Source organism: Lissotriton vulgaris, chromosome 10 (genome assembly GCF_964263255.1).
Source record: "Lissotriton vulgaris chromosome 10, aLisVul1.2, whole genome shotgun sequence".
Taxonomy (NCBI): domain Eukaryota; kingdom Metazoa; phylum Chordata; class Amphibia; order Caudata; family Salamandridae; genus Lissotriton; species Lissotriton vulgaris.
In genome coordinates this window covers 345,725,026-345,752,501 of record NC_141698.1, presented here as the reverse complement: position 1 = coordinate 345,752,501, position 27,476 = coordinate 345,725,026, and the positions used below count along the sequence as shown (strand labels likewise).

The window sequence follows — 27,476 nt, the reverse complement described above, 5'->3', positions numbered from 1 at the left end:
TTTGAGCTTGCTGTTGTTTTACCACGCGTATCCTAAGAATATCTTGTGAAAGATCACATAAGTACTCCAGGTACATATAACTTAGCTTCGAATACTCTGAGTTCTACTGAACCAGCTGTTGTAGCTCCTCAAGGCTTAGCACACCTTGGCTACAACTCTTAGCAAGGGATCAGTAGGTAAACCCATAGTGTAGGTAGGTGCATCACTTACACCACACTAGAAGCAGCATGTCGGACAAAGGAGGAAACTCTGAGTCTCCCCTTGTGTCAGTCGACCCTCCACAGGTCACCTCCAGATATGGTGCAAACCCTACCATTCCGTTTCTGATTGGTCTTTTGGAGACTTATGATGCTAGGAGGGCGGGTAACACTGACCCTTCTCATCCAGAGATGGAGATGCCTCCCCTCGAGGGAACCCGAGGTGACCCTGACCTTATCCATCTCTCCGCCGAGGGCGAAGAGGAGGACGAGGAACCAGAGGCATCTGGGGACGAGGCAGACGAAGGTCCAGTCATAGTTAGTCAGCTAACTCAGGACAACTTAAGCCGGCACGAGATTGGTACTAGGGGACCCCTGGGCCCTCTCTCGGGCCAGCTTAACATTGGGAACGGACGAGTTAGGTCTCTGTCGAGAGGCTCTAACAGATCCGCTCGAACCAATGGCTCTCGAGGTTCTGCTCGAAGAGGGATGACATCACCTCAGAGGAGAATGTACGAAGCAAAGGAGAGGGAAGTCAATCTGCGGATCGAGAGGGAAGAACTTGCCCTAGCCAAAGAGAGACTCGCCTTTGCTCGAGAGCAAGAGTTGAGTGGGACAATTCCCACTGGTGGAAGCATTCCCCCACGGGAACCCAGGAGTTTAGACACTAAGCACCTGAATAAGATAGTGCCCCCCTTTAAGCAAGGGGACGACATCCACAAATGGATTACTGCTTTGGAGCGGGCCTGCACTGTACAGTGCATCCCCCAGAGTCAGTGGGCAGCTATCTTGTGGCTCTCCTTTGACGGTAAAGGTAGAGATAAGCTCCTCACTACTAGAGTCGAGGACGCTAACAATTACCAGATCCTGAAGAACATACTGATTGATGGGTTCGGCCTAACCACTGAGCAGTACAGGTCGCTGTTCAGGGATACCCAGAAAACTCAGTCTCAGGACTGGTCTGATTTCGTTGATTGTGCCACTAAGGCTTTGGCGGGCTGGTTGCTGGGCAGTAAGGTTACTGATTACACAGGATTGTATAATTTGATCATGCGAGAACAACTTTTAAACAATTGTCAGAACCAGTTGTTGCATCAGCACCTTGTCGACTCGGATCTGACCTCTCCCCAAGAATTGGGAAAGAAGGCAGACAGATGGGTCAGAACAAGGGTTAAGCAAAACCAGGGCCAGAACCAGGGTGGTCAGAAGAAAGCAGACCAGAAGGGTAAAGATTCGAAAGGGGAACAAACTGACCAGAAGTCTTCGACAGGTCCCCAACAACCCAAAGAGGGGGGGGGGGTCAGGCTTCCCAGAACAAGAAGAATCACGAAGGCCAATCGAAAAGGTGGTGCCAATACTGTAAAAGTAAAACTCACTGGTTTAGTGAGTGCACCAAGAAAGGAGGGCAGACTCCTGCTACTGCAGCCCCTAAGGCACCTGTGCCCCCTAGTACAGCCAGCAGTAGTAGTGCGCCTCCCAAGGGACTAGTTGGGTTAACCGTGGGTTCTGAGGGGTGTGACAGCTTAGCTGGTACGCTCACTCAGGCTGTTCTTGTCTGTACAGGGGATGTGGATGTATCCCCTGATGTCAGTCCCAATACGTTGGGCAAATACCGACAGACGCCTTTAATAAATGGAAGAATGGCTCAGGCCTATAGGGACACTTGTGCCAGCGTCACCATGGTGACGCCTAACTTTGTGGACCCTGGACAGATCATGCCAGGTACAGATTTCCTGGTGACCAATGCCAGCAACGTCACTACCAGTCATAGTATGGCGATTGTTGCTTTCTCCTGGGGAGGGGTAAATGGCCAGAAAAAGGTTGTTGTTAGTTCAGATCTCCCAGTGGATTGTTTGTTGGGCAATGATTTGGAGTCATCACAATGGTCAGAAGTGGAGCAACGGACTCACATGGAGATGTTAGGCTTGCCAGCACACGTGTTTGCCGTGACCAGGTCACAGGTCAGACGATGCCCCACTGAACAGGTGCTGGATCCTGGAACAACGGACCAGACACCACCCAAGAAGAAGAGCAGTCGGGTTAAGGCTTCACCTTCCCCCTTGCCCCAGGTCGAGGATCAGGTCTCCGAGGAGGCTGACCTCCAGGAATTGCGGGAAACTGAACCTAAAGAACTCGAACTTGATCAAGTTGAGTTTCTGGGCTCAGGGGGACCCACACGAGAGGACCTGGGGAAGGACCAGTTAGACTGCCCTTCTCTTGAACCCCTCAGACAGCAGGCTGCTGCTGAGGCTGCTGGGAACGCCACAGGTACCCACAAGGTATACTGGGAAGATGGACTCCTGTACACTGAGGCAAGAGACCCCAAGCCTGGCATGACCAGGAGGCTGGTCGTCCCCTTGTCTCAGCGTGGTTTCCTCCTTACCTTGGCCCACAAGATTCCCTTAGCAGGACACTTAGGCCAGACGAAGACGTGGGACAGGCTTGTCTCACACTTTCACTGGCCTCACATGAACGAAGATACCAAGGAGTTTTGCCGCTCCTGTGTCACTTGTCAAGCCAGTGGTAAGTCAGGTGGCACGACAAAGGCCCCCCTTATACCAATGCCTGTGGTGGGGGTGCCCTTTGAACGGGTGAGGATTGACATCGTCGGTCCCATGGAACCACCAACAGCATCAGGGCACAAGTTTATACTGGTGGTAGTGGATCATGCCACCAGGTATCCTGAAGCTATTCCCCTTAGGACCACTACAGCACCTGTTGTGGCAAGAGCCCTAGTTGGAGTATTCTCCAGAGTGGGCTTCCCTAAGGAGGTCGTCTCCGACAGAGGTGCAAACTTTATGTCGAGCTACTTAACTGCTATGTGGAAGGAATGTGGTGTCAACTACAAGTTCACTACACCCTATCATCCACAATGCAATGGGCTTGTTGAGAGATTCAACAGGACCCTAAAAGGGATGATTCATGGACTACCTGAAAAGCTTCGGCGTAGATGGGACGTCCTGATCCCCTGCCTTTCATTCGCTTACAGAGAAGTCCCACAGAAGGGGGTTGGCTACAGCCCTTTTGAACTTTTGTACGGGCATCCTGTAAGAGGACCCCTGTGTTTGGTGAAGGAAGGATGGGAGAGACCTCTCAAAAAGCCTGCAACCAACATAGTGGACTATGTGCTTGGCCTCCGCTCGCGGATGGCTGAATACATGGAGAAGGCATCCGAAAACCTTAAGGCAAGCCAAGAACTCCAAAAAGCTTGGCATGACCAAAAGGCTGTCTTGACTGTTTACCAGCCCGGACAGAAGGTGTGGGTGTTGGAGCCAGTGGCCCCAGCAGCACTCAAGGACAAATGGTCCGGGCCCTACACCATCCTGGAGAAAAAGGGAGAGGTCACCTACCTGGTAGACCTTGGAACTCCCCGGAGCCCCCAATGGGTGCTCCATGTCAACAGGCTCAAGGCATATGTCGACAGGAAGGACATGAGTTTGCTCATGGCCATAGATGAGGGACAGGAGGAGGAGAGTGACCCTCTCCCCGACCTGCTCACTCAGAATCCTGACGATGGATCGGTAGACGGTGTTGTCTTTTGTGGCAGCCTCTCCGAACATCAACAGGAGGATTGTAAACAAGTTCTTCAATCCTTCCGGCATATGTTCTCTCTAACACCCAGTCAGACCAATTGGTGTACCCATGAGGTTGACACTGGTGACAGCTTGCCCGTCAAGAGAAAAATCTACAGGCAGCCCGATCACGTTAGAGACTGCATCAAGAGTGAAGTGCAGAAAATGTTGGAGCTGGGAGTCATTGAACCCTCGGATAGCCCTTGGGCTAGTCCCATAGTTCTAGTGCCGAAACCTCACACCCCGGGCGGTAAGAAAGAGATGAGGTTCTGCGTAGACTACAGGGGTCTCAATGCAGTCACTAAGACTGACGCCCACCCAATACCAAGGGCAGACGAGCTTATCGATAGATTGGCTTCGGCCAACTACTTAAGTACGTTTGACCTGACAGCTGGGTATTGGCAAATCAGGTTAGCTGAGGACGCCAAGCCTAAGACCGCATTTTCTACCCCTGGTGGGCATTATCAGTTCGTGGTGATGCCCTTTGGTTTGAAAAATGCACCTGCCACCTTCCAACGGTTGGTGAATCACGTTCTCACTGGGCTGGATGACTTCTGTGCGGCGTATCTTGACGATATCGCTGTCTTTAGCTCCACCTGGGAGGATCACCTGGTCCACCTGCGGAAAGTGTTAGAGGCTCTGCAAGCAGCAGGTCTCACTATCAAGGCTACCAAGTGCCAGATAGGGCAGACACAGGTTGTGTACTTGGGCCACCTCGTCGGTGGAGGCCAAGTTCAACCACTGGAGAGCAAGATACAGTCAATCAGGGACTGGGCTCCTCCAACCACCCAGACTCAGGTTCGAGCTTTCTTGGGCCTGACTGGTTACTACCGGAAGTTTGTCAGAAATTACGGATCGATTGTGACTCCGCTCAATGAACTGACGAGTAAGAAAATGCCAAAAAAGGTTCAGTGGACAGCGAGCTGTCAAAAAGCATTCGATGACCTAAAACAGGCCATGTGCACGGCACCTATCCTCAAGAGCCCAGACTACTCCAAACCATTCATTGTCCAAACAGATGCTTCTGAGTTGGGTGTGGGAGCTGTTCTATCTCAACTGAATTTTGATGGTAATGATGAGCCCATTGCTTTTATAAGCAGACGGCTGACCCCCAGAGAGAAAAATTGGTCAGCTATAGAGAGGGAGGCCTTCGCTGTGGTGTGGGACCTGAAGAAACTGAGGCCATACTTGTTTGGCACTCATTTCAAGATTCAGACCGACCATAAGCCCCTCCTGTGGCTAAATCAGATGAAGGGTGAAAACCCCAAACTGCTTAGGTGGTCCATTTCCCTACAGGGGATGGACTTCACAGTGGAGCATAGACCTGGCACTGATCATGGCAATGCAGATGGGCTCTCCAGGTATTTCCACTTAGAACAAGAAGACTCACCTGGTCAAGGTTAGCTTATTGTCCCAACGTTTGGGGGGGGGGTCATGTAGGAGAGTAGGGTCTGCAATCCTATGATCACCCGGACTTTTTGCTTTTGTTTCACTGGTTTACGACTTTCTCGGGCTGTGGGCCTGCCAATCAGACCCACAGCCTAGCTGTTCTCTCGCTAAATTGATATGTGTACCTTAGGTGCATTACCCAATTGGAACTGGGCCACCCTGTCAGACCCTGTAACTCGGGGCATCGGTGTACCCAGGGCCTACCAGGGGCTGAAGCATGTGTTATGCCACCCCTGGATGGCCATCTAAATCTGACACAACTGGCTGCACGACAGCTGGGGCCACGTGGCGTACTCGCCCGTTGCTGTAGGTGTAGTATCCCTATACCTAACCTTAAAATGGACACCCGAGTTCCTCTCAGTCACTCCTATGGCAGGCCTTGACAATCCTGAAGGCAGAGTGCATGGAACCGTGTGAATTGGGCTCTGGCACGAGCCGAGCCCGGTTGCAGCTTGCGGAACCAAGACCCAATGGCTGTTCCATGATAACGCATATCATATCGGTAACTTCGGTACCGCGTTATCAAGACATGTCGAGTAAGGTGTCATACGAATCGGGCTGCTGCCCCCTCACCAATTCTGGCGACGAGGTTAGCATTCCGCCCTTCTAGAGGGACACGACATGTACGTAACTGTGAACCCCGGTTAAAGTTAACTGAAGCCTCAGCTCCACAAAATGGACGCTGCCACCACAGACACAAGTCTGACCTCCTGCTGCTGGGAGTCCTTCCAGCGAGGAGAGCTTGGACAAAGGGTTTCCTGTCAAGGGCGGTGTTTGCACCGTCCCAGACAGGGTTTGTGTATTCTGGATAGGTAGGGCTTTGCAAGAAGGTGACTGCGGAGTGGCACCCCGGTGCTCACTACGCATCTGCCGGCTAGAACCAGTTCCAGGGGCGCGCAGCCCCTGACCTGGGGAAAGTCCAGCAGGGGGAGAGGGGTGTAACTACCCCCCTTCCTGGTCCCACCCTTAGGGCAGGACCTAGTCATGTACCCACCCCTTTCTTTAGGATAAAGGCCGGAGCGGGGACCCTTCCAAATTAGATCATCTTTGAATCAAGAACTACTTTCTACGAAAGGACATTCGAGACTCTTCTCAAGATTTCTCCCTTGTGGCTAAGGAGTAGTCACCCTGCATCAGCGGGCACCATCTAAGAACTCTGCGGTTTGCTGCAAGTCCTTCCTCAAGGATCCGACGGCCCAGCTCGACGAGAACCGGCTTCCCTGGCACCTCTGACCTCTACCCACATCGTCAGCTCAGCTGAGATCTGTGGGTGCGACGAGACCTCGAGGGACCGGCCATCATCAAAACCGGCACACTTTCTTAACCAGCACGACCATCGAAGCAATTCTCTGGTTAGTGCTCTGGGGTCCGAGAAGCCCCGACCCTGAGTAGCTACAGCACCGAAGTGCAGTCTCCCAGCATCTCCACGATCTGTGTGGGGCCCTTCTGCTCGCTGCTCAGCACGTTGTCTGGTCACTAGCCGCTGGCTTGTGCCCTTCTTTGACGACATCCGACAACCAACGCTGCTGGTCTGGTTGCTCCAGATTGGCCCTTGCTCCCTTTTTCGAGAGGAGCACCCCGGACCCTCCTGGTCCACTCAAGACGCCATCTTAGGCCCACCACGTGGCCCTGAGATCTGCCAAGGCTTGTTGCCCCAACCCTGGGCCCAGCGACGCCGACAGCATCAACCTTCGTGGGACAGCTCGCACCTCCATCCTGGTCGCCGACAACGCCTCCTGGTCCGTGAGACTGTAGAGCCTAGCGTCGCCCACTCACCTAGTCGAGGTGATGGCCATCCGGTGCCTTCCTGGGACCCTCTGACTACTGGCTAGTAGTACGAACTTGGTCCCCTCTGCTTTCAGGTATCAACAGTCACTGATCCAGGCTTGGATCTATACGAACTATTCATCACTGGTCGCCGGCCAGCAACCCCTTTTCTTCCGGCTCCTGGCTCGTCAGCGAAGACCCCCGACGCCTGTAAGACTTGTGCAGCCGCAGCCCTCGTGGCTAGGTAACTTCGGCATTTCGGTGCCTGCATAGCCCCCTTACTCCAGGGTCCCGAGTCCCTCGCTTCCGACTTGCCTTATCGGGTCCGCCCGAGACCACTAAACTTTCTGTGCCCTCGGGCACTTGTTTTACATTGTGCACTTGAAGTATTTTCTAAGAGCTTTGGTTCTGTGCTTAGTACCCTGTCCTCATAAAGAGTACAGGGCTGTTGTGATTCTTAATAAATATACTGTTTATTTTCATAACACTTGTGTGGTGTCCTTTCACTTGGTGTTCAAGGGGTATGTGATGGTATTACAGCTGGCTTAACACGCCCTCTAGAGTTTAGCCCGAAGACTGCTCGTATCCACGCTACTAGGATAGCTGGTCTAAGGTTGACTTACAACCAATCACCATAAGGGTCGTTTGGAACGATACATAGTGGTCGCTAGAATAGCAAACGCTGCATATCGGGCCAACTTCTCACAGGGGGCAGGCAGGCTGAGAGGCAGAACGAGGTAGTGGGTGGCAACAAATACAGGTAATCACGAGAGGGGCCGGGCTGTAGGAGCGGTTCCTTCCTTTCCTTGTGTGTGGTGTGCTTTCACTTTTGAAAGGGTTATGGAGCCGAAGGTGAGCCATGTTTCATTGGCATTGTTTCAGCGTAGGCCCAAAAGAATACAGGCTGGTAGGTGCCTATTTTCCCTTTAAGCTGTCATTAATATACATACCTTTTTATGGATTTTTTTTTTTTACGTACAGTTAAGCATCCATATGGTGTTCACGCAGGAGTTTGTAGTTAGCAAACTCGTACCAAAGGTATTGGCGCGCATTGCATGACTACCCGGGCTATAATCAAGATCAGATGTTTTTAAGGCACCAGCAGTATAAGTGATTTGCCCAGAATCACAGGATATACTGGAGTCGGGCGCCGAGACTCGTACAGCACTTAAGTATTTTTTTTCCTAGACCACTAGTTCGGCTCAAGGCAGATGTATAAATATTTTCACTGTTAGGAGCTATCTCTATCTCTCTTTTGAGGCGTTAGGGATTTCGCCGTGTGCCAAGTCATATCGTCCTACACTGCTCTGCTTATGTACTCTGTCAACTACGCTTGGTTTCATTAAAGGCCGTGTTGGTGTTTTGCCACCATCCGTCTTCACATCATATTTATTATTTGAACTCCAGCCCTTGCACATTACTTTTGTCCTTGGTAAAAATGCCTTGCACCTTTCCTTGAATGTTTGTTTTAAGGCGGTAGCTGATGTTTCATGCCAGAAGTGAATTTTCACCGTTACCGCATGTATGCTTTCACTTCTAGACAATATGTGCTTGAACTGGTAACCTATTTATCATTTCTGATTAAAAAAAGGGCAAGACTGTGGACATCATTAATTGTGAGCTGGAATGTGTTTGTCTGGTGACTGCTTCCTGCTGAAGCATGAAGAGCGAAAATAAAACAAGCATTTACAATGCAATGGTTTCGCCTTTTGAAAAGTTTGAGCTATTGGCATTGTAAATGACAATTTTTATTTATGTGTTGGTTTTGAAAATAAATAAATAAATGGCATTGTCATTTACAATGCCAATGGCTTAATCTCTCGCAAATGCGAGACCTATAGCATTTGCAATGCAATAGGTCACATATTTACGCGAGTTTGAGCTAATGATATTGCAGATAACAATGCGTTTTATTTATGTTTCAAAAACCAAAACATAAACAAAAGGTCTCTCACACTGCTGCCTCTCTCACACTGCTGCCTCTCACACACTGCTGCCTCTCACACACACACCATGCTCTCCCACACACCATGCTCTCCCACACACCATGCCCTCCCACACACCATGCTCTCCCACACACCATGCTCTCCCTAGAAGACTCACACTGCTGCCTCTCACACACCATGCTCTCCCACACACCATGCTCTCCCTAGAAGACTCACACTGCTTTGTGCTGGATAGTGTGAGTTGATAGCCTGTAGCTATAGGAACTGGTTACTTCTAGATAGGGAGCAGATGTAGCGATCTGATAGGTCTGCTTGCGCAGTTAATTGTTGGCTACAGAAAACTGTAAGGAGGGGGGTGGAGATGGTATGGCCAGAGTGTATAATCATGGCACTTAAAGTACTGGACAAACTGTGATTGAGTTAGTGTCGACGGGAAGCATGAATCGGGCAGAGCAATTATTTTTGTGCAGAGCGGGACATCACGCAACCCACCCCTGCAAACGACACCATGCACAATTAAGCTATTTTACGTTTTGGCTATAAAAAAGAGGGCCCTGCCATCTACATGTTAACAGCTGTTTTGTATGTAATAGGAGCATGTAGAAAACACTTAGTTTATTTTGTTAGTCTCCTGAAAAAATGCCTTGTATCCCAAAGACATGATCACCAGTGTCACAATTTTGAGAAAGGCATAACCTTATACAGCCATAACCAACAAACTTATAAAACATCATTATCAGCAACAAAACACCAACTATCCTTACACTTCTTTTACTTACCATAATACAAAAAGAACGATAGGATCTTGTAAACCAGGGAGACTAGGTGTAAAACCCGATTTGTACAGGGAGGCCAAACCAGCTGCAGAAAACCCAATATACAGCTGTACATCACGTAATACAGATAATCTAAATGGAAGAAAAAAGATTCCTTTGTTTTGTATGAAAAATAACACCCGTTTATCTTCCATAGTTTATACATCTAATATTGAAATCCTGTTTGTGGATGGCACTACATCTGAATCTTGCTGATGCAAATGGCTTGTAAGGCAATAATCAACCTCATCGAAGTGGGTCTCTCACAATTGATCCTGAGATCAACATAATGGTAGTTTGTTTTCAGCTGTTAATGATTGAAAGATTCTCCTGCTCCACAGCACTCAATGTAGAGAGGAATTAAGCTGAGCCTTGGGAATTGTGTGGTTCGGTATTGCTACCCTGTATATGCCAGACTGGCCACAAACTTCGCAGAGAATGCACAATCAGGCAGACCGACTACATCTTAAACAACAGAAGCATGTGAAAACTGCATTGAAAATAAACGTATCGGGCTCCAACTGTATTCAAGGTTTGTTGTGTTCTGAACCTAGGGCTAAAGGCTTGGATTACTTAGTGCTTAATTTGAGCCAGTGGTTTCCGGTGCTCAGCACCAGCACTTAATTGTCAACACCGGGACTCATGACAGCCAGCTTATATGGTGGTGCTATTTTCCAAGTTTCTGATGAGCACAACAGTTTTTTATTAATTTAAATACATTAAATTGACTCGTATCTGCCACCCAAAGCTAGAAAAATAGCTTGGGTTGCAGGTATTACTCCTATTTAATGTATAAAAAGTCTGAATTGTCTGTTGTAGCGCAATGGGTGGTGCAAGCTGCTGTGGTCTTCTCACAAGGACCAGGGCATTTATTTGCAAATTAAGTACTGCTTAAGAAACTAAGTTCCACTACAGCAGGAGTTTTGCTCCATGATTTCGAAAATGTAGCTGTCCGGCAAGAATTCACCCGAAATCCTGCTGTGAGAACGGCAGCTACAGAAAAATACCCGTGTTAGGATCATACATTGCATCCCTCACACAATTCTCTCCTGCTTTCATTATTGTGCCAGACAAAAGTTACTCTTACACAACAACTAAGTGAAACTGTAGAAATGTGGAGCCGACTCAGATGGATTTCCCCTAACAATTAACTCAGCACTCCAAGTGTTGAATGGAGTAACGAAAACAAAATGGCAGGTGATACAATGCATTAGCTGTAGAGGTCTCACCGATCTCTTCTTCAGGTGACAATGACATTACACCTAGCTTACACGGATTTAAGCAGCTAAGTTGTAGTATATTTCTGCACAAAAGCATTGTGTGATTTACAACCAACAGCACTGGGAGCTGTGGAGTGAGCTTTAACAGTGGCAGACTACAATGCTCGAATACCAGTGTGACTAGGAAAATATGCATTAAAACCTCAGACTTGTAAGTTGAATCACGCAGGTAAAATGCTTGGGTTAGGTTACAGATGGTAAAGACGAGGGCATTGGAATTGTTTTGTAAATGAGTCACCCATCTATTTTGCATATATAGATCAATGCTAAATGTTTAGACATTGCTTTATCATTTCTATCACCAGCACGCCCGCCAGTAAGAACCTGTAGGATGAATTGATTATGAGCAGTGTTTGCAGATGTAAATACCCTGCCCCCCCTCCCCCAATAGATGAGACGGACCTGTAGCTCAGGCTCGCCTGCTCCTCCCTTTGGACCGTTGCAATGCTGCCTGACAGGGTGCGACAGGAAACACGAGCCCAGCATAAGGTCTCGGGACTGTTTGTGGAATTCACTGTGAAGGGACGCCACGGTGCTGACAAAGTGCACTGCTGGTGACAAAGAGACAGTCACAGCAAAACATGACTTCTGCAACTGAGGCTTTCAAAGTGTACAGGAAGGATGACTTCAACATGGACAAAACTGGGCTGGATAGCAGTGACAGAAGCTAGCGGGAGCGGGAAGTAACAGGAGACCGAAAAGAAATGGAAAAACAAGCACCTACGGGCACACGGACAGGGGGGGGCGGGAGGGGGGGGCGGGAACGGACAGCGGGAGGGAGGGCGGGAACAGGCACACGAACAGCGGGGGGGGCAGGAACGGACAGCGGGAGGGGGGTCGGGAACGGGCACTCACCTGGACTTCTTCCGGCGGCGGTCGGCCTGGAATGCACACCAAACAAACCTAAAAAAAAAAAAAAAAACGCCCACCGCCGAGATGACGCGCACAGAGGGGCGGAGAGGGAAGAAATCGCGGGAACGCCCACGAATCTGGTCCGGCCATGACGGACAGATCTCTGTTCCAATGGCTAGCCTCCATTTATGGATCTAGCCAATGGAATAGAGGGGCGGATTCCCAAGCTACACTGTTCTAACATTAGATTTCGCCTGCGCCGAAAAGCTGCGCAGTGCGCAGCTCTCGACGAGGTGAAACCTAAAAAGAGGGAAAGCTGATCTGAATTTTACATGGTGACATTTACATATGAAGCAAAAGGGGTTTCTTCTTGTGCGTTTTTGATTGTTAATTGACAAATATAATCCTAAAGAACTCAAATGTAATTGTTTCTAATGTAAATGTCACCATCTAATATTCAAGACCAGATTTTCATTTTTCAGAGCTGTGTTTCATTGTGTATGTTTACTTCCACTCAGTCTACACACTCCGGCAGGACTACTCCACATTTATTACTCAACAACAATAATGAACTCAATTCCCTGGACACTTTCGTCATAACGAATTGTTAATCATTCTTTGCAGGGGCATAGCTGCTCTCAATGGCATGTACTGCACTACGGTGATCTCATTATAGATGGCATACAAAGTGCATTCCCCCCCCCCACTGCATGCTTTAAAAGAGGCCCCCCTTCAACATCAAACTCGGGAGTCTTGCTTGATTTTTTGCAGTGTGCTTGTTTATTAAAAATTAAGTTCACAGGTCAATTACTTCATTGACCACCATTTCTTTATTTATTAGCAAAATTATTACATCACAGTATTTAAGAAAAATTCGCCTTATATACAATATACACTCATTTAGCGCCCATTCTCCAATGAGCCTTTGGTTTGACTTCAGGGTTGCGCCAGCAGGCCACAACCCAGATCGCCTGCTCTCTTTACGTTAACCCCCTTCCGGTCAACAGAGCCGCAGGTCAATAATGTGCCCCCACTTGGGCAACCAGCGGCCTCCGGGGTAGGGCTGAAGAGCCAAGGCCACCAGCAGGTCAGCCCCAACTCTCCCGCCAGCCCAGAGTCCAGAATGATTTAGAAAACCTGTTCAGAGGTAAAACTGTCACTAGACAAGAAGTTCCCGTGGTATTCTTGTCCGGAACCCCGCCACAGGGCGAGGCGCTTACTGGCGGACTCGACCTTCCCCCCCCCCCCCCCCCCCCGCGCTCGAGAGCTTCGGAGATGGCCCCTAAAACTGTTTCTATAAATATCTCAGTGCCCGCCTCTGAAAGGTGCACCCCATCCTCCGCGTATAAATCCGGCCTGGACGTTTGTATCAACTTGTGACGAATAGTTCTAATACTAGATTTCTGTAGGATTTCTGCCACCGACTGGTTCAACCTTTTAACCGATTTGTTCACTGCCTTTGTGGGTGCGCCCCGCGACCATACCAGCCTCGGGATGACTTCGGACCATATTACTATAGCTTCAGGCAAAATACTTTTGACCGCTGCTAGAGTAGAAAACAAGAACTCCTTCACTCCGCTCCTTCCGGCCGGGATCATATCGTTGCCACCGCAGTGCAACACGAATACATCTGGATAAGGCATGCCTCTGGCCAAGGCCGCCTTTACATCCCTCGGGACGTCCACTAGGCGCTGCCCGCCTATGCCCACCCAATGATGATCACATCCTTGCATCATGTGCACCCTGTTTTCGAGCGTCTTTTCGAAGTGAACCCCCGCCCTGCGAATGAAGGAGTGGCCACACCAACATATTTGGATTCTCTTAGGGGAGGTACCTATAGTAAACATTAAGAAACACGGTGAGAATGATCCTAGGCAGAAGGGGACGGAAAATTAATGATACAGACTGTTAAACTAATTGCGGGCGGACATAACGTTCATAACATGCTGATTTCCAGCGACCAAATCTCTTAATCGCCTGTTCGGGCAGGCCTAGGCCAGCAGCTGTTGTCGCTGCACCAATTCGGAATGAATGGGATGTAAAGTCGGTAGGATCAACCCCGATCTTTGCCAGGGTCATTTTTACTACCCGTGTAAACTGGAACCTGGTGAGGGGCAGACCATTCTTGTGAACCAGTAATCTATCATCCGCTCCTTGAGGCCTGACTTGCATGAACCCTCTCATCAAATTAACTGGACAGAAGGGCTCCCCTTCTACTCTACCCAATTGTAACCAAGCCCCTTTACCCAAAGGGTCCGTTTTCGATCTACGAACTCTGAGTCTCAGGACATCTTCTGACTCCATTATGTCTGAGCACCTTAGGCCCCCCTCCCTATCTGTTTTAGATGCTGGGAGTAATTCAGAGATCCGCAATGCTCCACAAAAGGCTAAGGCGTAGGCCACCCGGAATAATTGGGTCTCGTATGGGGAAAAACAAACGAACGGCAACGTCTCTAAGATTTTTATCAACTTCCCTACATCTATGGGTCTTCTGGAATCTTTTGCCCCAGGTGTCAAGCGCTCCCAACCCCTCACTGCTCTTCTTACCCTCTGGTCTTTTGTTGGGTCCAAGACTCCCTGTAACCCTGCATAGAATGCCAATGCCGACAACTGCCTCTTCATAAATGCCACTGATTTTCCCTTCTCTTTCTGCTGTACTATGAAACCTAACACGCTCTGAGGCACGAAGGCGTCCACTAGGCCCGCTCCCCTTAAGTATGTCTTATAACAATCCCAAGACTTTTGATACATACACTTAGTCTTGGGGGCCAAGGATGCTGCTATCAACTCGGAGGCAGTGGGGCACCAAACTTCCATAGCTCCGCTGGGAAGGCTGTCATTGTCTTCTCTGCTTGCGGCCAATGCGCCCGGAATTCTGTCAACTTAAAACGAGCCAACGCATCAGCCGCTGTGTTCTCCACACCTGGGACATGTCTAGCAGTGAAATGGACATTGTGGCTCAGGCATTGCAATACTAACTCTTTTAACAGACGGAGCACCCAAGTGCAGGTTGCTCTCTGGTTATTGATCACCATCACTACTGACATGCTGTCCGACCAAAATACAATGCGCCTGTTTGCGAGCATATCCCCCCACAAGTGCAACGCTACCACTATGGGGAACAACTCTAGGAAGGAAATGTTACGGGTCAGACCTCGTTCTATCCATTCGTCTGGCCAGTGCTGCATGCACCACTTAGGGCCCAAGATAGCTCCGAAGCCAATACTCCCTGCAGCATCAATGAACAGCTCGAGGTCAGCGTTTGAGGTGCTGGCTGACCGCCACAACACCGTGCCATTGAATTCCTGTAAGAAACACTTCCAAATCAATAAGTCCTCTCTCACCTCAGCAGATAACCTCACTCTGTGGTGCTTTGCACGCAGCCCGGACATTGCCCTTGCTATACTCCTGGAGAAAGCCCTGCCCATTGGTATGACCCGCAAGGCAAAGTTCAGTTGGCCCAAGAGAACTTGTAACTGGTGTAAAGTTACCTTCTTTGCTCCTAAGCAGCTATCAATTGCGGCCTTGAAGGCATCCACTTTTGCCTTTGGCAATCTGCACACACCTGTTTTGGTATCGATTTCAATGCCCAAAAATGTCAAACATGTAGTTGGACCTTCAGTTTTTTCCGCCGCCAATGGCACCCCCAGCGCCCCGGCCAAGTGCTGGAAGCCCAGAAGGGCCTTCCTACATGACTGGGAACACTCAGGGCCCATGAATAAAAAATCATCCAAGTAGTGCACCACTGCATGGGATTTGTCTGAGGTCAGGAATTGCTCCACAGCCCATTCTAAAAACCTCGCGAAAGTCTCAAAAACTGCACAGGCAATAGAACATCCCATAGGCATGCACAAGTCTATAAAGTAGTTACCATCAAAAGTGAAACCCAACAACCTGGTATCTTCTGGGTGAACAGGAAGTAACCTAAACGCCGACTCAATATCAGCTTTGGCCATTAAGGCTCCCTCCCCCAGTGCCTGCAATTTTTCAATGGCCGTGTCGAACGTGGTATAGCGCACCGTGCACAGATCTGGATCTAACTTATCATTGACCGATAACCCTGGGGGGCTTGATAGATTATGAATCAGGCGGAATTTACCCTCCTCTTTTTTAGGAACTAATCCCAACGGCGAGCAAACCAAATCGGGGATAGGTGGATTCTTGAAAGGGCCCCCCACCCGTCCCAAGGATACTTCCTTCATGATCTTGTTTCGCGCCGCCTCCATATTACAAAGCACTGAGCTTTGATTGCGAGGCGGGACATTAGAGGGGGGGGCTGAAGACGGGATACGGAAACCAAAAGTAAAACCATGAAGCAGGAATTGAGCCTCGACAAGGTTGTCGTACTTACTGAGGAGGTGTGTCAGGACATGTCGTTTAATGGGAGTTGGGAGCCTTGTCAGATGCTTTAGGTGGCTTTCCTTTTGGGGTAGTATGACTGGACTGTTCTTTGGGATTTCCAGTTTTCTTGAAACATCTGATTTCTGGGTGGGATGTTCCCCCGCAATACGAACAGCAGTGTTTGAACCTGCACGAGACCCCCCTAGTACACTCATTTCTGTTAAACTGCCAGCAGGCCTGTTTTTTATCGCCGACTCCTTTGTCACTCCGAAAGGACTGACTCTGAGCAGGGGGACTAATCTTAGACGTTGAGGGCGAGGAATAAAACACTGTGTGCCATAGATTGATCTCCCGCTGGTCCCATGAAATACCTGGGTGGACTGCTTTCATCTGTCTAAACATTTTATCATATTTTAACCACCCCAGGCCTGGAAACTCAGCTGCCGCACCATGTATCAGGGATATGTAACTCATCATTTGAGGACCCAACACGGGATACTTTTCCAATATAACTGCGGCATAAATGGCAAATCCCGTGATCCAATTCTTCATAGACCACTCCACCCATGACTTCTTTTGATTGTATTCACCCTCTTTCCCACCTTTGGATTTCCCTGCCGCTACCCCTGCATTAAGAAGGTCAAACACCTCCACATATTCACCTCTGAGTATCTTTTCTTTCATATCTGCCGGAACGTGCCAGGTGATCCCCGTAGATGGCGATAGGGTCATCGAGGATGAACCAAATATTAACGGGCTGAATGCTAGCATTGGGTGACCTGTCGGTTGCCCCCCAGCCCCCCCTTGTATCTGGCTATTAGGAGACCCCGACAAATCAACAGCGGTGTTAGCCATTGGGGCCTGTGGTGGGCACCCTAAATTCGAGTAAGCATTCATCATTAAGGGGGCCCCATTTGTCGGGTAAGTCATGGTGGGGATCATTGAGCTTATAGGGCCGTTACCAATTGCTTGCCCATGCGAACCATATAATTGCATCCCTGGTAACTGTGCGACCCCTCCGGTTGCACCCAAACTTGCGACACTCCGCTACCTGGTTGCGCCACTACTGGCGGTAACATACCCTGCGAACAGGGCCCCCCCACATGAGCAACAGGGAGCCCTCCTATTTGTGCAGACTTAGAGATCACGTGCTGTCCCTCCGCATCGTCCTTGTCCTTATCTGCGACTGAATTCAAGTCAATTGTCTCTAGCACCTCCTCCTCACCTGGTGATGCTGATTGAGGGTCTGCCGGCCTAGACCGCTTGCCTTTTGTTGGGCCTTTAAACCTCTCTGGCGTACGCTTCGCTCTCTTGCCTCTCCCTCTTTCTTCCTGAGAATTCGCCTCTGCTCTAGCCCCTTCTCTCATGTTCTTTAGCACCCAATCCACGCCTTTTTCTTTCGTGAACTCCAGCAGCTCCGTAAAAGCGAGGTACTCATCATTTTTGGCTGCGGGCTCTTTGCCCTTCGGTGCCCTCTTTGGCGGCATCCTGCACTTAAAGAAAACAAACGTTAAAACAGCTGTGCCGTGGCTTGAGCTTGTTCCCGGTGTATCCGGTTGCACTGTATGCGCATGCGCTCGCCCCCCTGGGTATGATGACAAAAATGGGGGGGACCCGACTGCTCGATTACTGCCCTTATCTCCGTTGCCCCATATGCCGAATACAGTCTTTCGTATATAGTCACCCTTCGTACAGAAAAAGCTTTCCCTTGGACCTCCCCTGCCCGCACGATACTGATTACGAAGGCGGGTACTAGCGGAGACCTCAAAAGGCATTTGAAATTATCGCGCTGGACCCCCGATCACAACGCTCCGCCATTGCTCCATTCAATCTCGGAAATAACGTAATTCCGTAGGGATCCCAATCACACCGCGACTGCCACACACACGTTCAGCTACCTTCTCGCGTGCGCGTGACTCGCGATGCCTGCGACCCGTTCCCTAGCCAACTCGCTCCCGGAGCGGTACACTTCTCTCACTTAAATAACTCGAACGCTTAAAAGATATGCATGCATACCGCTTCACAACAACCACGCAACACACTGCACGGCCCGCTAACCTAGATCACAAGTCGGATTGACCCTCGCTGTTCACTTCCACGCGATGGTCCCGCGATGCCTTCTTCTCGCGACGTCCGACTCCTGGGCGGTCAGCGGACAAAAAGAGGGGGCCTCTAAGGTGGTCGCGGGCTTTTATGCCTCGTGCCCTACGACTACTTCCGGGGCGTTCCGCAGCCCTCCGATTCCATTGGTCCTTGCACAATATTCACTTCCGGGTCGGCTGACTCGGAAGTGAACCTCCTCTGGGTCGGCCCTTTGGCTGCCACTAACGACGCCACTCCCCGAAGGGGGGTGGCGCCTTGCATTTATAGCTGCTGAGTCTTCATATTGCTTATGTGCAACACATGTATAGTTTCATTTGCACAGTACTTGAGTCCAATCGTACAAGTGGCTCACTACTGTAACTGTTTAATATATTTAAGGCAGTAAGATATGGAGCAGGTTTTGATGTATTTAAATATTTCAGCACTGCACTTTCACAATTGCTAAATAAACCTCTCTTTCCCAAATTTTCTTTAAAATGTACCATTTGCCACTGGTTTCTTGAAGGTTTTCTCCCCAAACACGAAATAACACTTAAACCCAACACTTACGCCCTACCACTTTCAAATGTCACCATCCGCCACTGGGGCCTGAAGCCCCGTGAGCCCAGTGGGTGTTGCGTGCCTGATTCACACAAACAAGAACCCCGCCACCTTCACCAGTGCACACGCAGGCACAGTCAACAGGCACAAAGCCTGTGCAGTTTGGCGCGGATACCCCGACCGTGAATCACAGCTGCCCTCCTCCACCACCAGTCTGGGGAAACCCATCCAGTCCAGCGCTCTGGCCCGAGGTGCACTGCCTCGTGCACGGGCCTGCTGGAGACTGGGGCTACTTGGGCACGCGTTTTAAGGGGCAGCCTACATAGAGGATTGCAGCAAAGCCAGCAGGCATGTCTCTCAGAATCATATCCCGCTAACTCTCTGCTTGCTCACTGAAAGGGGTCAGATGTTTTTAAACGTGCGGACTTGGCTGGCGGTGTTGGGATGCCTTGTTTATGGGGTATTCTTGAAAGCAAAATACGATGCACGTGACTGTGACTCTAGGAGTCGTCTTCGGCGTCTGCTCGAGCTATCAGCGTGCGGTTTATGAAGTGCTGTGCAGCAGCACCAGACCTGCTTGCACAAGGTCACACCTGTTAGTCATCAGGGGAAAGGCAGACAAAATCTCACAGACAACGCAAAGAACATGTGTGAATGGAATCCTGCCTTACTTCCCATTCAAACGTGTGACATGCTCGAAACGGGCACCCACAAGCCAAAAATTACATAACATGCCAACTATTCCATCCCCAGCTTCGACTATTGGATTGACAGCGGTGGGCGTGATTTGTACCAAGAGATGGTGTGCAAGGGATGCAGCCTTGCCAGGTTTTCCGAAGTATCTGCCACGCATATCAAATATAACTCATTACGTGTGACCCCCACGTCTTGGTTCACGTCTCACTCTGGTCTCAGCCCTTGATAGCCGCTTTCTTTTGAAACATTAACTTTTGATGCAATATGACGACATGTGACCATTTGTGTTACACCACTGATGTAAACATGCCGAGTGTGACCTACGTGTCAGAATAGGGCGACACCGACTGTAACTTCCCCACTACCGACAAGGACAGACACAATCATCTATTTAGTCGCCATTGTGTTACCCTTTAGAACCCCGCAACCCGGCCTACAGTATTATGGTTTACACTTTACTACCCCCAGTCCCATGACCCCATACAGAATCCTGCTGCTCACAGATGGGTATCATTAAATTAAAATGCCCCAAAACAATGCCCTGCCTTAATGCATGTTGGCTTTATATCAACTGGGGATCTTTTACATGTTGATGTCTTATCAGCCTCGGTGAAGTGCAGAGTTTATGGGCCTTCTGTTACTCATAAGCCAGCGTTTAGCGCCTTGCAGTTTATTGAGCCAGAATGTATTGGTGATGGCTTTCTTTCGAACAGCTGATCCCACACCCACGAGTCCTTTACTGCTCTTAAATGATATGCAATTGGGATTTACAGTTGAGTCACGTGGTATATACACACTTTTCCCATCCTTCAAGGTCTCTCGGGTGCATACCAGATGCTGGATGGTTAACCCTGAAGGAAGACCGAGCTTTTACAAGCAGTGGGCAAACAGCACACCGCCCTGGCCTTTAACACAAAGGGCTGAAATGGCGGGACAAGGAACACTACTTGTTGCCATTATTTTACACTTACTTTCCTAAAACCAGACGAGGCATACCAAACCTCCCCCGTCTCAAGGAAGTCTGCTCGATGGGCTAGAAATTGCCCGGATCCTGATGTACACCATAAATGTAGTAGGCTAGGATAACCCTATGAATATCAGTGGCAACTTTATGGTACGTATTAATAACACTGACAGTGTTATATCTCGCAGCACAAACCAGACTGTGTATTGCCGGTCACGCACAGATCTCAGTAGGGGCAGGTGGACATCCATGGATATTTTCGAGGCACCCAATTTGTGGGATTCTCAATAACTTCAATATTATTCAGGCCATTAAAACAGCCTTCAATGCGTCTGCACACCCACATTACCTGCATGTGCATGGGTTTTCTGGAAACACCAGTTTCATTGGATGCTTGGCCTCTTTATTGACTCTGGCAGCAATCAAAAGATGGAGATTGTCAGGAGAGTAGTATAGTTGCAGGCTAGGAGGGTGAAACAAATACCAAAAGAGGTCTTCAAGCTTTGGAGTACACTGCAGGTGGATAGGGCACTGTAAACAGCCACCGAGGACAGACTTTCCACTTTCACTCACCTTTTCAAGGTTATTTTGAACAAGGATGGAGGTGCTGAAAGCCAACTTTAAAGTGCTGTTGGACTATATGGGATGGGAAGCCCTGATCAAGAGGGAGCGTCAAGCTTCGGGTGAATAGAATACGGGGCCTGATTCACAACGATTTTTCACTGTGAACTGTTGTTGTGCTGATTTAAAAATTTGACAAGACGGCGCCACCACATGGTGAACTGTCACTAGAGCTGACACTGACAATTAGGCACCAGGGCCGTGCACCGGAAACCACCAGCTCAAATTAAGCACTGGTACAACTTAAGGTAGCTCTTAAAAACGGCCAGTGAAATCCAAAGACTGGGTGAATGGCCTAGAGTATCTGTTATCTGAAGTTGTTCTACCTAGACCAGTGAAGAGTAACAGAATCTGCATCTTCCTACGAAGGTGACGTCACAGCACAGCTCACCGTGAAGGTGCTTTTTATAAAAATCCAGACAATGCATAATACACGATCCCACACCTTCCTTCGTCCCAAAGTTGAACAGAGTGATAGAAAACGTGTACAATACCCCCAGTATGTCTGGAGAGAGGAGCAACTAGAGAAATACCACTTTATTCCCCACATAGGCATTCAACTAACTTGCACCAGTGACACATTGAAACCTTTACCACCATCTGTCTGTTGGACAATGTTACAATTGAAGTAGAAGCACCAGTTAGAAGTACTCCCTTCATTCGATCTGCCCTCACCTCCTAGTAGCACTGGTACAGTTTATGTCAATCCTGGTGTTGACCAGGGCTGTTTAAATGTAACTTGGGCCTGAACTAGGTATATATTTTTAGCCCCATTACCGTTTTAGGTCTGGCCTTTGAAGTAGCATTAGTTTTTTTGCCAGACTACTGTTTTTTGCTGTTTATTTTTAAATCCAACATAATACACATACATTTTGCCTCCACCCATTGGACCACACAGCATGGTACAATGCATCAGCTCACTTTTTCCATTGGCTCCCTTCACTTTGAGTGATTGCACAAAGACTGTGTACGTCGTGCACATCCGCCTAAACATAGTTCCTTTATCTTCGGTAATTTAATTTCTGCCTTCTTTTTGAAGACATTGTTATAGCGTTTTTAAGTAATTTTGTAATGTAGAGGCTGTCTGTAATTTAAATGTTTAGTTAGGTGGTGATTTACTGTTGTCTAGTTCACAAATTATAAAGTGCAATCAAACTGCTTGTTATTTAAAAACATCACTTGTGTCATTGTCCACTGTAAACTGTGGCTGTTCATTGGTCAATAAGCTTAGTAGTCCCTCTTTAGTACCGCCTTGTCTCATTTTGTAACCTCCCATGGCGACACCCCATGTTACGTGTGTTGGTTCTCGGTAGGCTTTAATTACAGCCTGCGAGCACTAATTTCTCAAATAGCTTTTTGGATACACTCTCTCCTAATGCTTTAAAAAAAAATTAATAACGCAGGCGTCAAACGCATTTGCCATGCAATAGGTGTCGCATTTGCTAGAGCTTAAGCTATTACCATTGTAAATGACAGTCTTTTATGTATCTGTTTTAAAAACAACACATAAATAAAAGGCATTGTCATTTACAATGCCAGTAGCACAAACTCTCGTAAATGCGAGACCTATTGCATTGCAAATGCTTGTTTTAACTAAGCACTTACCAGTACCAGCCTGTCACTGCTGAGATGGAACAATGGGTGCAAACCAACCCAAGGTTAGGCATCCCCACCAGCAAATGCCCTAATACCAGTTCAGGACAGGAGACAGGTTATCTCAGACGGTGGCACAGATTCACTAGCAACAGGCAGCATAGAGTCAGCCCTGGTAGGGCAGAATGAGTGATGCGTGTCATCACATCGAAGACACCACAGAGGCAGGTTAAGTAAGATCTTTTGCCTCGCCACATAACAGTGCTTCTTGTCTTGACCAAAGCCCATCGGTGGCCTCTACCTAAAAACAAACCAAACTAGAATTTAAGACATAGCATTGAAGCACGCATTACAGAAACCACACCATCCTCCCTCCATTCCACACAATGCCAACTCTTCTCACTCGCCTTTGTAGAGAAGTCAGACTCCTCACAAGTCTCTCCAAGTCTGACTCTCTCCCACCAACTCATCTTATGTTATGTTCAGACACATCTACAAGAAGGAATGCCAGTGATTCGCAGTCACTATATCCAATCCGATGCTGAGTTGCTCAAGTCACCTTCATTCATTCCAGCCATTCAAGAAGCATCTTCCAAATTTGTATCCAATTCACTTATACTTCATCTCAATTGCAGATAACATCAGACTCCTGACTCTTGCATAAAAGCACACAGATAATCTACATTTGTAACCACCATGTGTTTCTTACAGAATTTGCACAAACCCCACATTTTTAACTGATAGTAACCTTTGATAGTATGATGTCATAACCCTGCCCGCAAAGGAAAAGGCACTAACATCTAACGCCTTGCCATCTCATAACATATTCGCTAGATAGAAAAATAATGGAAAGAACTACCACTTGTCCCTAATCAGCCATCTGAATGACTGGACTCTGACAGGAAGTAGCCGTGCTGGCAAATTGGTCCAATACGCAAGAAATTATGTTGGGGCGGGTTTGGGGGTTTCATAGCATGTTGACACTTCACATAGGGCATAAAGAGTCCTTGCAACAGCCTTGGATAGCAGCTCCCTTAAAAAATTATTTTTGCAATTTTTTGTGGTGTTGTACCACAATATCGCAGTCACAATATCAACTTAACCACATGGCTGCTAGGCGTTTTCCCGTCCTGCGCTAAAAAAAACAAAATCCCATAAATCATGACGAGCTGGCCTTGTCATCCGCGCACGGCAGGTAAGCGCCATGACGAGCCCAGCTCGTCATTAGCTTCGAAGGGGTTAAGAAAATATAGTGGGGCTTATTTACAAGCCCCTTGCGCCACTTTTGCGGTTTTTTCAACAAGGGAAAAATGACGTACGGGTGGCGCAAGGGGCTTGTAAGTAAGCCCCAGTGACTATAGTATCAGCTCCCCAAATATCATCACGGTGGAGTGACTGATAGTAAGTATATACTTTGCGAATATTTTAATAGTCAATGTTATGGTCGGAGTGTATCTGTCGTAAGATATTTCAACATTGAAATTGTGGCATACTACCATATTGGTAATTTGTGGGGAGGGTGGCCCAGGTCCCTTTTGAAAACATGGCATTGGATGCACCTTTGACCAGTTACCCGAAAACGATGTATATTTATGCTACACATATGACCACCCAGCGATACGATCAACACAAAGTAAAATGTTGTCCTTCTCTCTCTTGCAGACTGAGAAAAACTGCTCAACGTTGATCTCCGGGGACACTGCCAACAGCACTGTGATCCGCTGTAACGCTACTAAGGTCAGTGAACTGTTTATAGTGCCGATATAGGCAACCCTCCCCACGCAATATGAACATAGCATGCACTGTATTAAAAAAATCACACAAAAACAGGTTTGTTACAAAACAGTTTGCTGCAGGTTTATTTCATCCAAGGAGTATGCCAACGTGGTAGGTTAACTTACCACTAACTTTTGTTTCTAGCTCACCCAGATCAAAAGATACCAAAAGTGCGGTGACACAGTGGAAGACCCTTCCACAAAGGTTGCCTGGTCACCTTTCTTTTGATTATTTCTGTGTTTTGGTGTCAGTGTGGTACTAATGAGGTAAAACCTTTGTCCAGATAGTGTTAAGATTTGTAAAACTTCCAAGAGGCAATATGTTATTAATACATTTGAATGCCTCAGGCATGTATTGCACTTGGTTTGCTTTTCAGAGGGACTAGTCTCTCGAAATAAGCACCCAAATGATTTATAGGCCAGTCCCACTGTAGATAACGTTAAAAGTATATAGTCGCTGGTCAGGCAACATGTGCGCACATGCCAGCAAGAAGGGCCTGCCGTCCCAGTAAGCTGATTTCTTCCTTATTAGGTCGTGAGAAGGAGTAGGAGCGTCATGTCAAATGTCACGTCACGTCACTTTCCCCTGAGATGGAGGGGGTGAGGGCATACACCTGTACTTAATCAAAAGTGAGGGAAGAGGAGTTGAAGTTCATTCAGTTCCCCTATATAGATACTCAACAATCAAAATTGGAATGGACACTGGTATCTACTATAACCATTGGTTATATTTGAAAACCCTCATAGACGCTCTGATCTTTATGATGCAGTGTATATCTATTATCCGCCCCTTATCCAGCGTCATGGCATAGTCATCGGGTAATCAAATAACGTGCTATATGCCTGCCTCACCCGAGGCAACCTCTGGTAAATGTAGAAGTGTCCAGAAATTTCAGGGACATCCACAGAGGGAAGGTGTATAGAGCAGATACAAATTAAAAAACAGTGTCTCACCAAAAAGGAATTTTATTTTAAAGAGGTGGGCACTATTGGTTAAAAGATGCTGCGATATATAGGGTAACCGAGTAACTAGATTACCATATGTCGCTATGAGTAGGTCGACATGTTTCAGCTCCCTCTGGCCCAGCCGGGTCTGTGGAGCATTCGTCAGGACAAATAAGACAAAGACAGTAGTGGTACTCACACAACTTGTGTAGTTTCCAAATTTTAGTATGAAATTCTCATACTCAATTTCCTGCAATGTGGAAACATAAACAAACATCCATTCCATGAGTAGGTATAAACTGCATATTGCACAGATTAAACGCTCATTTTATATTGCATAGAGCTTTTTTGCGTGCAAACTATTGTGAGCACTAAAACAGTATTGAGGTAAGAAGAGAAGAACAGGTGGGTCTAAATCAAGAACACTGTATGTCACATTTAAACAAAATCTAGATATTAGCCTGGGTTACAGGTAACTGGACTCACCGGCAAATTATGTGAGTTATTGTAGTAAGCGCTATAGATCTATGTGCTCTCACATCGTAGAGCCTGCTAAAATATGCAACTGTGTCAGAAATTAGAGCTGTTAAAATTGTTATCACGACTATGCTTTTGGTCGGTGGTTATTACTCAACAGTTCTATATTCCAGGTGGGTTTTCAGTGATATTAGTATGAAGAATGTGGAAACACTGGAGTAATTCCACTATAGTGTGTTTGACTCATGAGATGCCTTATTCTTTTTTTGTATTATTGTAGTTCGACAACGTGTCGAAATCGGAATGGCAGTCTTACCCTCCGGAGTTAGTCTCGAGTAGAGATATCGACATTGTGTGTAAAATATTAGGCAAAATGCCCTTCATGCATACCATAATTAACCGGTCACGCAGGGGCTACAATGCATGCACTAAAACAGTGAACAATTAATCACGCGTATTGCAAACACGTACCCAGCTTTAAATACCTTTTGTTGGAGTAAAGATCTCCCCATCAGGGTGCTTAGGGTCGCATTATGTGGTCCATGCTAGGGTAGTAAAGACATAGAATATTGCTAGCAGGGCCCCGCTTTGCATATTAGTCGAGAAATCTTACCGGCAGTCTTCTTACTTAAAACGCCATTCTTACCCACGTGAGGGAGATCGCTATGCTCCCTGTGCTGACTCTGCCCCTGGTTGAGGCGGGGCCACTCTTCCCGGCCTTTAGCTAGTGGCATGGAAATAGACGAGGGACTAGTTTTGAGCAAAAATTGAGCAAAAATTGTACCTCAAAGATGGTTGCTATTAAAGTAAAAACTGAAAACTTTATTGATACCATCCCCAAGCGTAGCGCCCAAGGTCTTTTTTATCATCTTTAATCGTTTTATGCCCAAATGTTTGCCAAAGTGGTGTTGCTCTCATAGATCGTTTTAGATAGGTCATTCTAATGTTACTATAAAACATTGTCAGCAAAAATGAGTAAAATCTAATTTACATAAATTAAATGTTGTCTGACTGTTGATAGTATTATAATTGCAAAATTCCATCAAGCTATTTTGGGTGATCGCCAGTATCTAAAAGACGGTGTGTGATAAAATGTATTGCCATTCGAATCAAGCTTTACCAAGTGTCTGAGGTGGGTACATGAAGTCTGCACACGTGAGCCTATCGCGCTTATGTTAATCTTAAACACAGAGATAAGTTTGGGCACATGATCCTGTGGGGATACTATCTACAGGAGCAAGATGTGCCGTTTGCATATTTATTGAGTAGTCATACTCACCATGGAATGTATCAACTGGGTGAAAAGATCATGCATCCTCCCCTTCACGTTGACAGGGTGAGCAAGTGCAAGGCTAAATTAATAGAACTGATGCCATGGGATGTTATCGTTCATCCCTGTTATGTGGGTTCTGAGACAATTCACCCACCTTTGTTCCTTTTCGAACAATATCTGTTCTGCATTGTTATCATGGAGCATTTCCAAGATAGTCCATCTTAGTTCATCGCATGTGTGTCCTGCTTCAACAAAATGAGTACAAAGCTT

At 47.7% G+C, this 27,476-nt stretch overlaps 1 protein-coding gene across 1 annotated transcript in view; it reads left to right on the top strand.

Moving 5' to 3' along the window:
• Positions 1 to 27,476, top strand: part of LOC147685217 (uncharacterized) — a 175,780-nt gene that overhangs the window by 92,061 nt on the left and 56,243 nt on the right. The window contains exon 2 of the mRNA XM_086941126.1: positions 24,399 to 24,473. Coding sequence (XP_086797252.1) covers positions 24,399 to 24,473 — 75 coding nt within the window. The remainder of the gene's footprint in view (positions 1 to 24,398; positions 24,474 to 27,476) is intronic.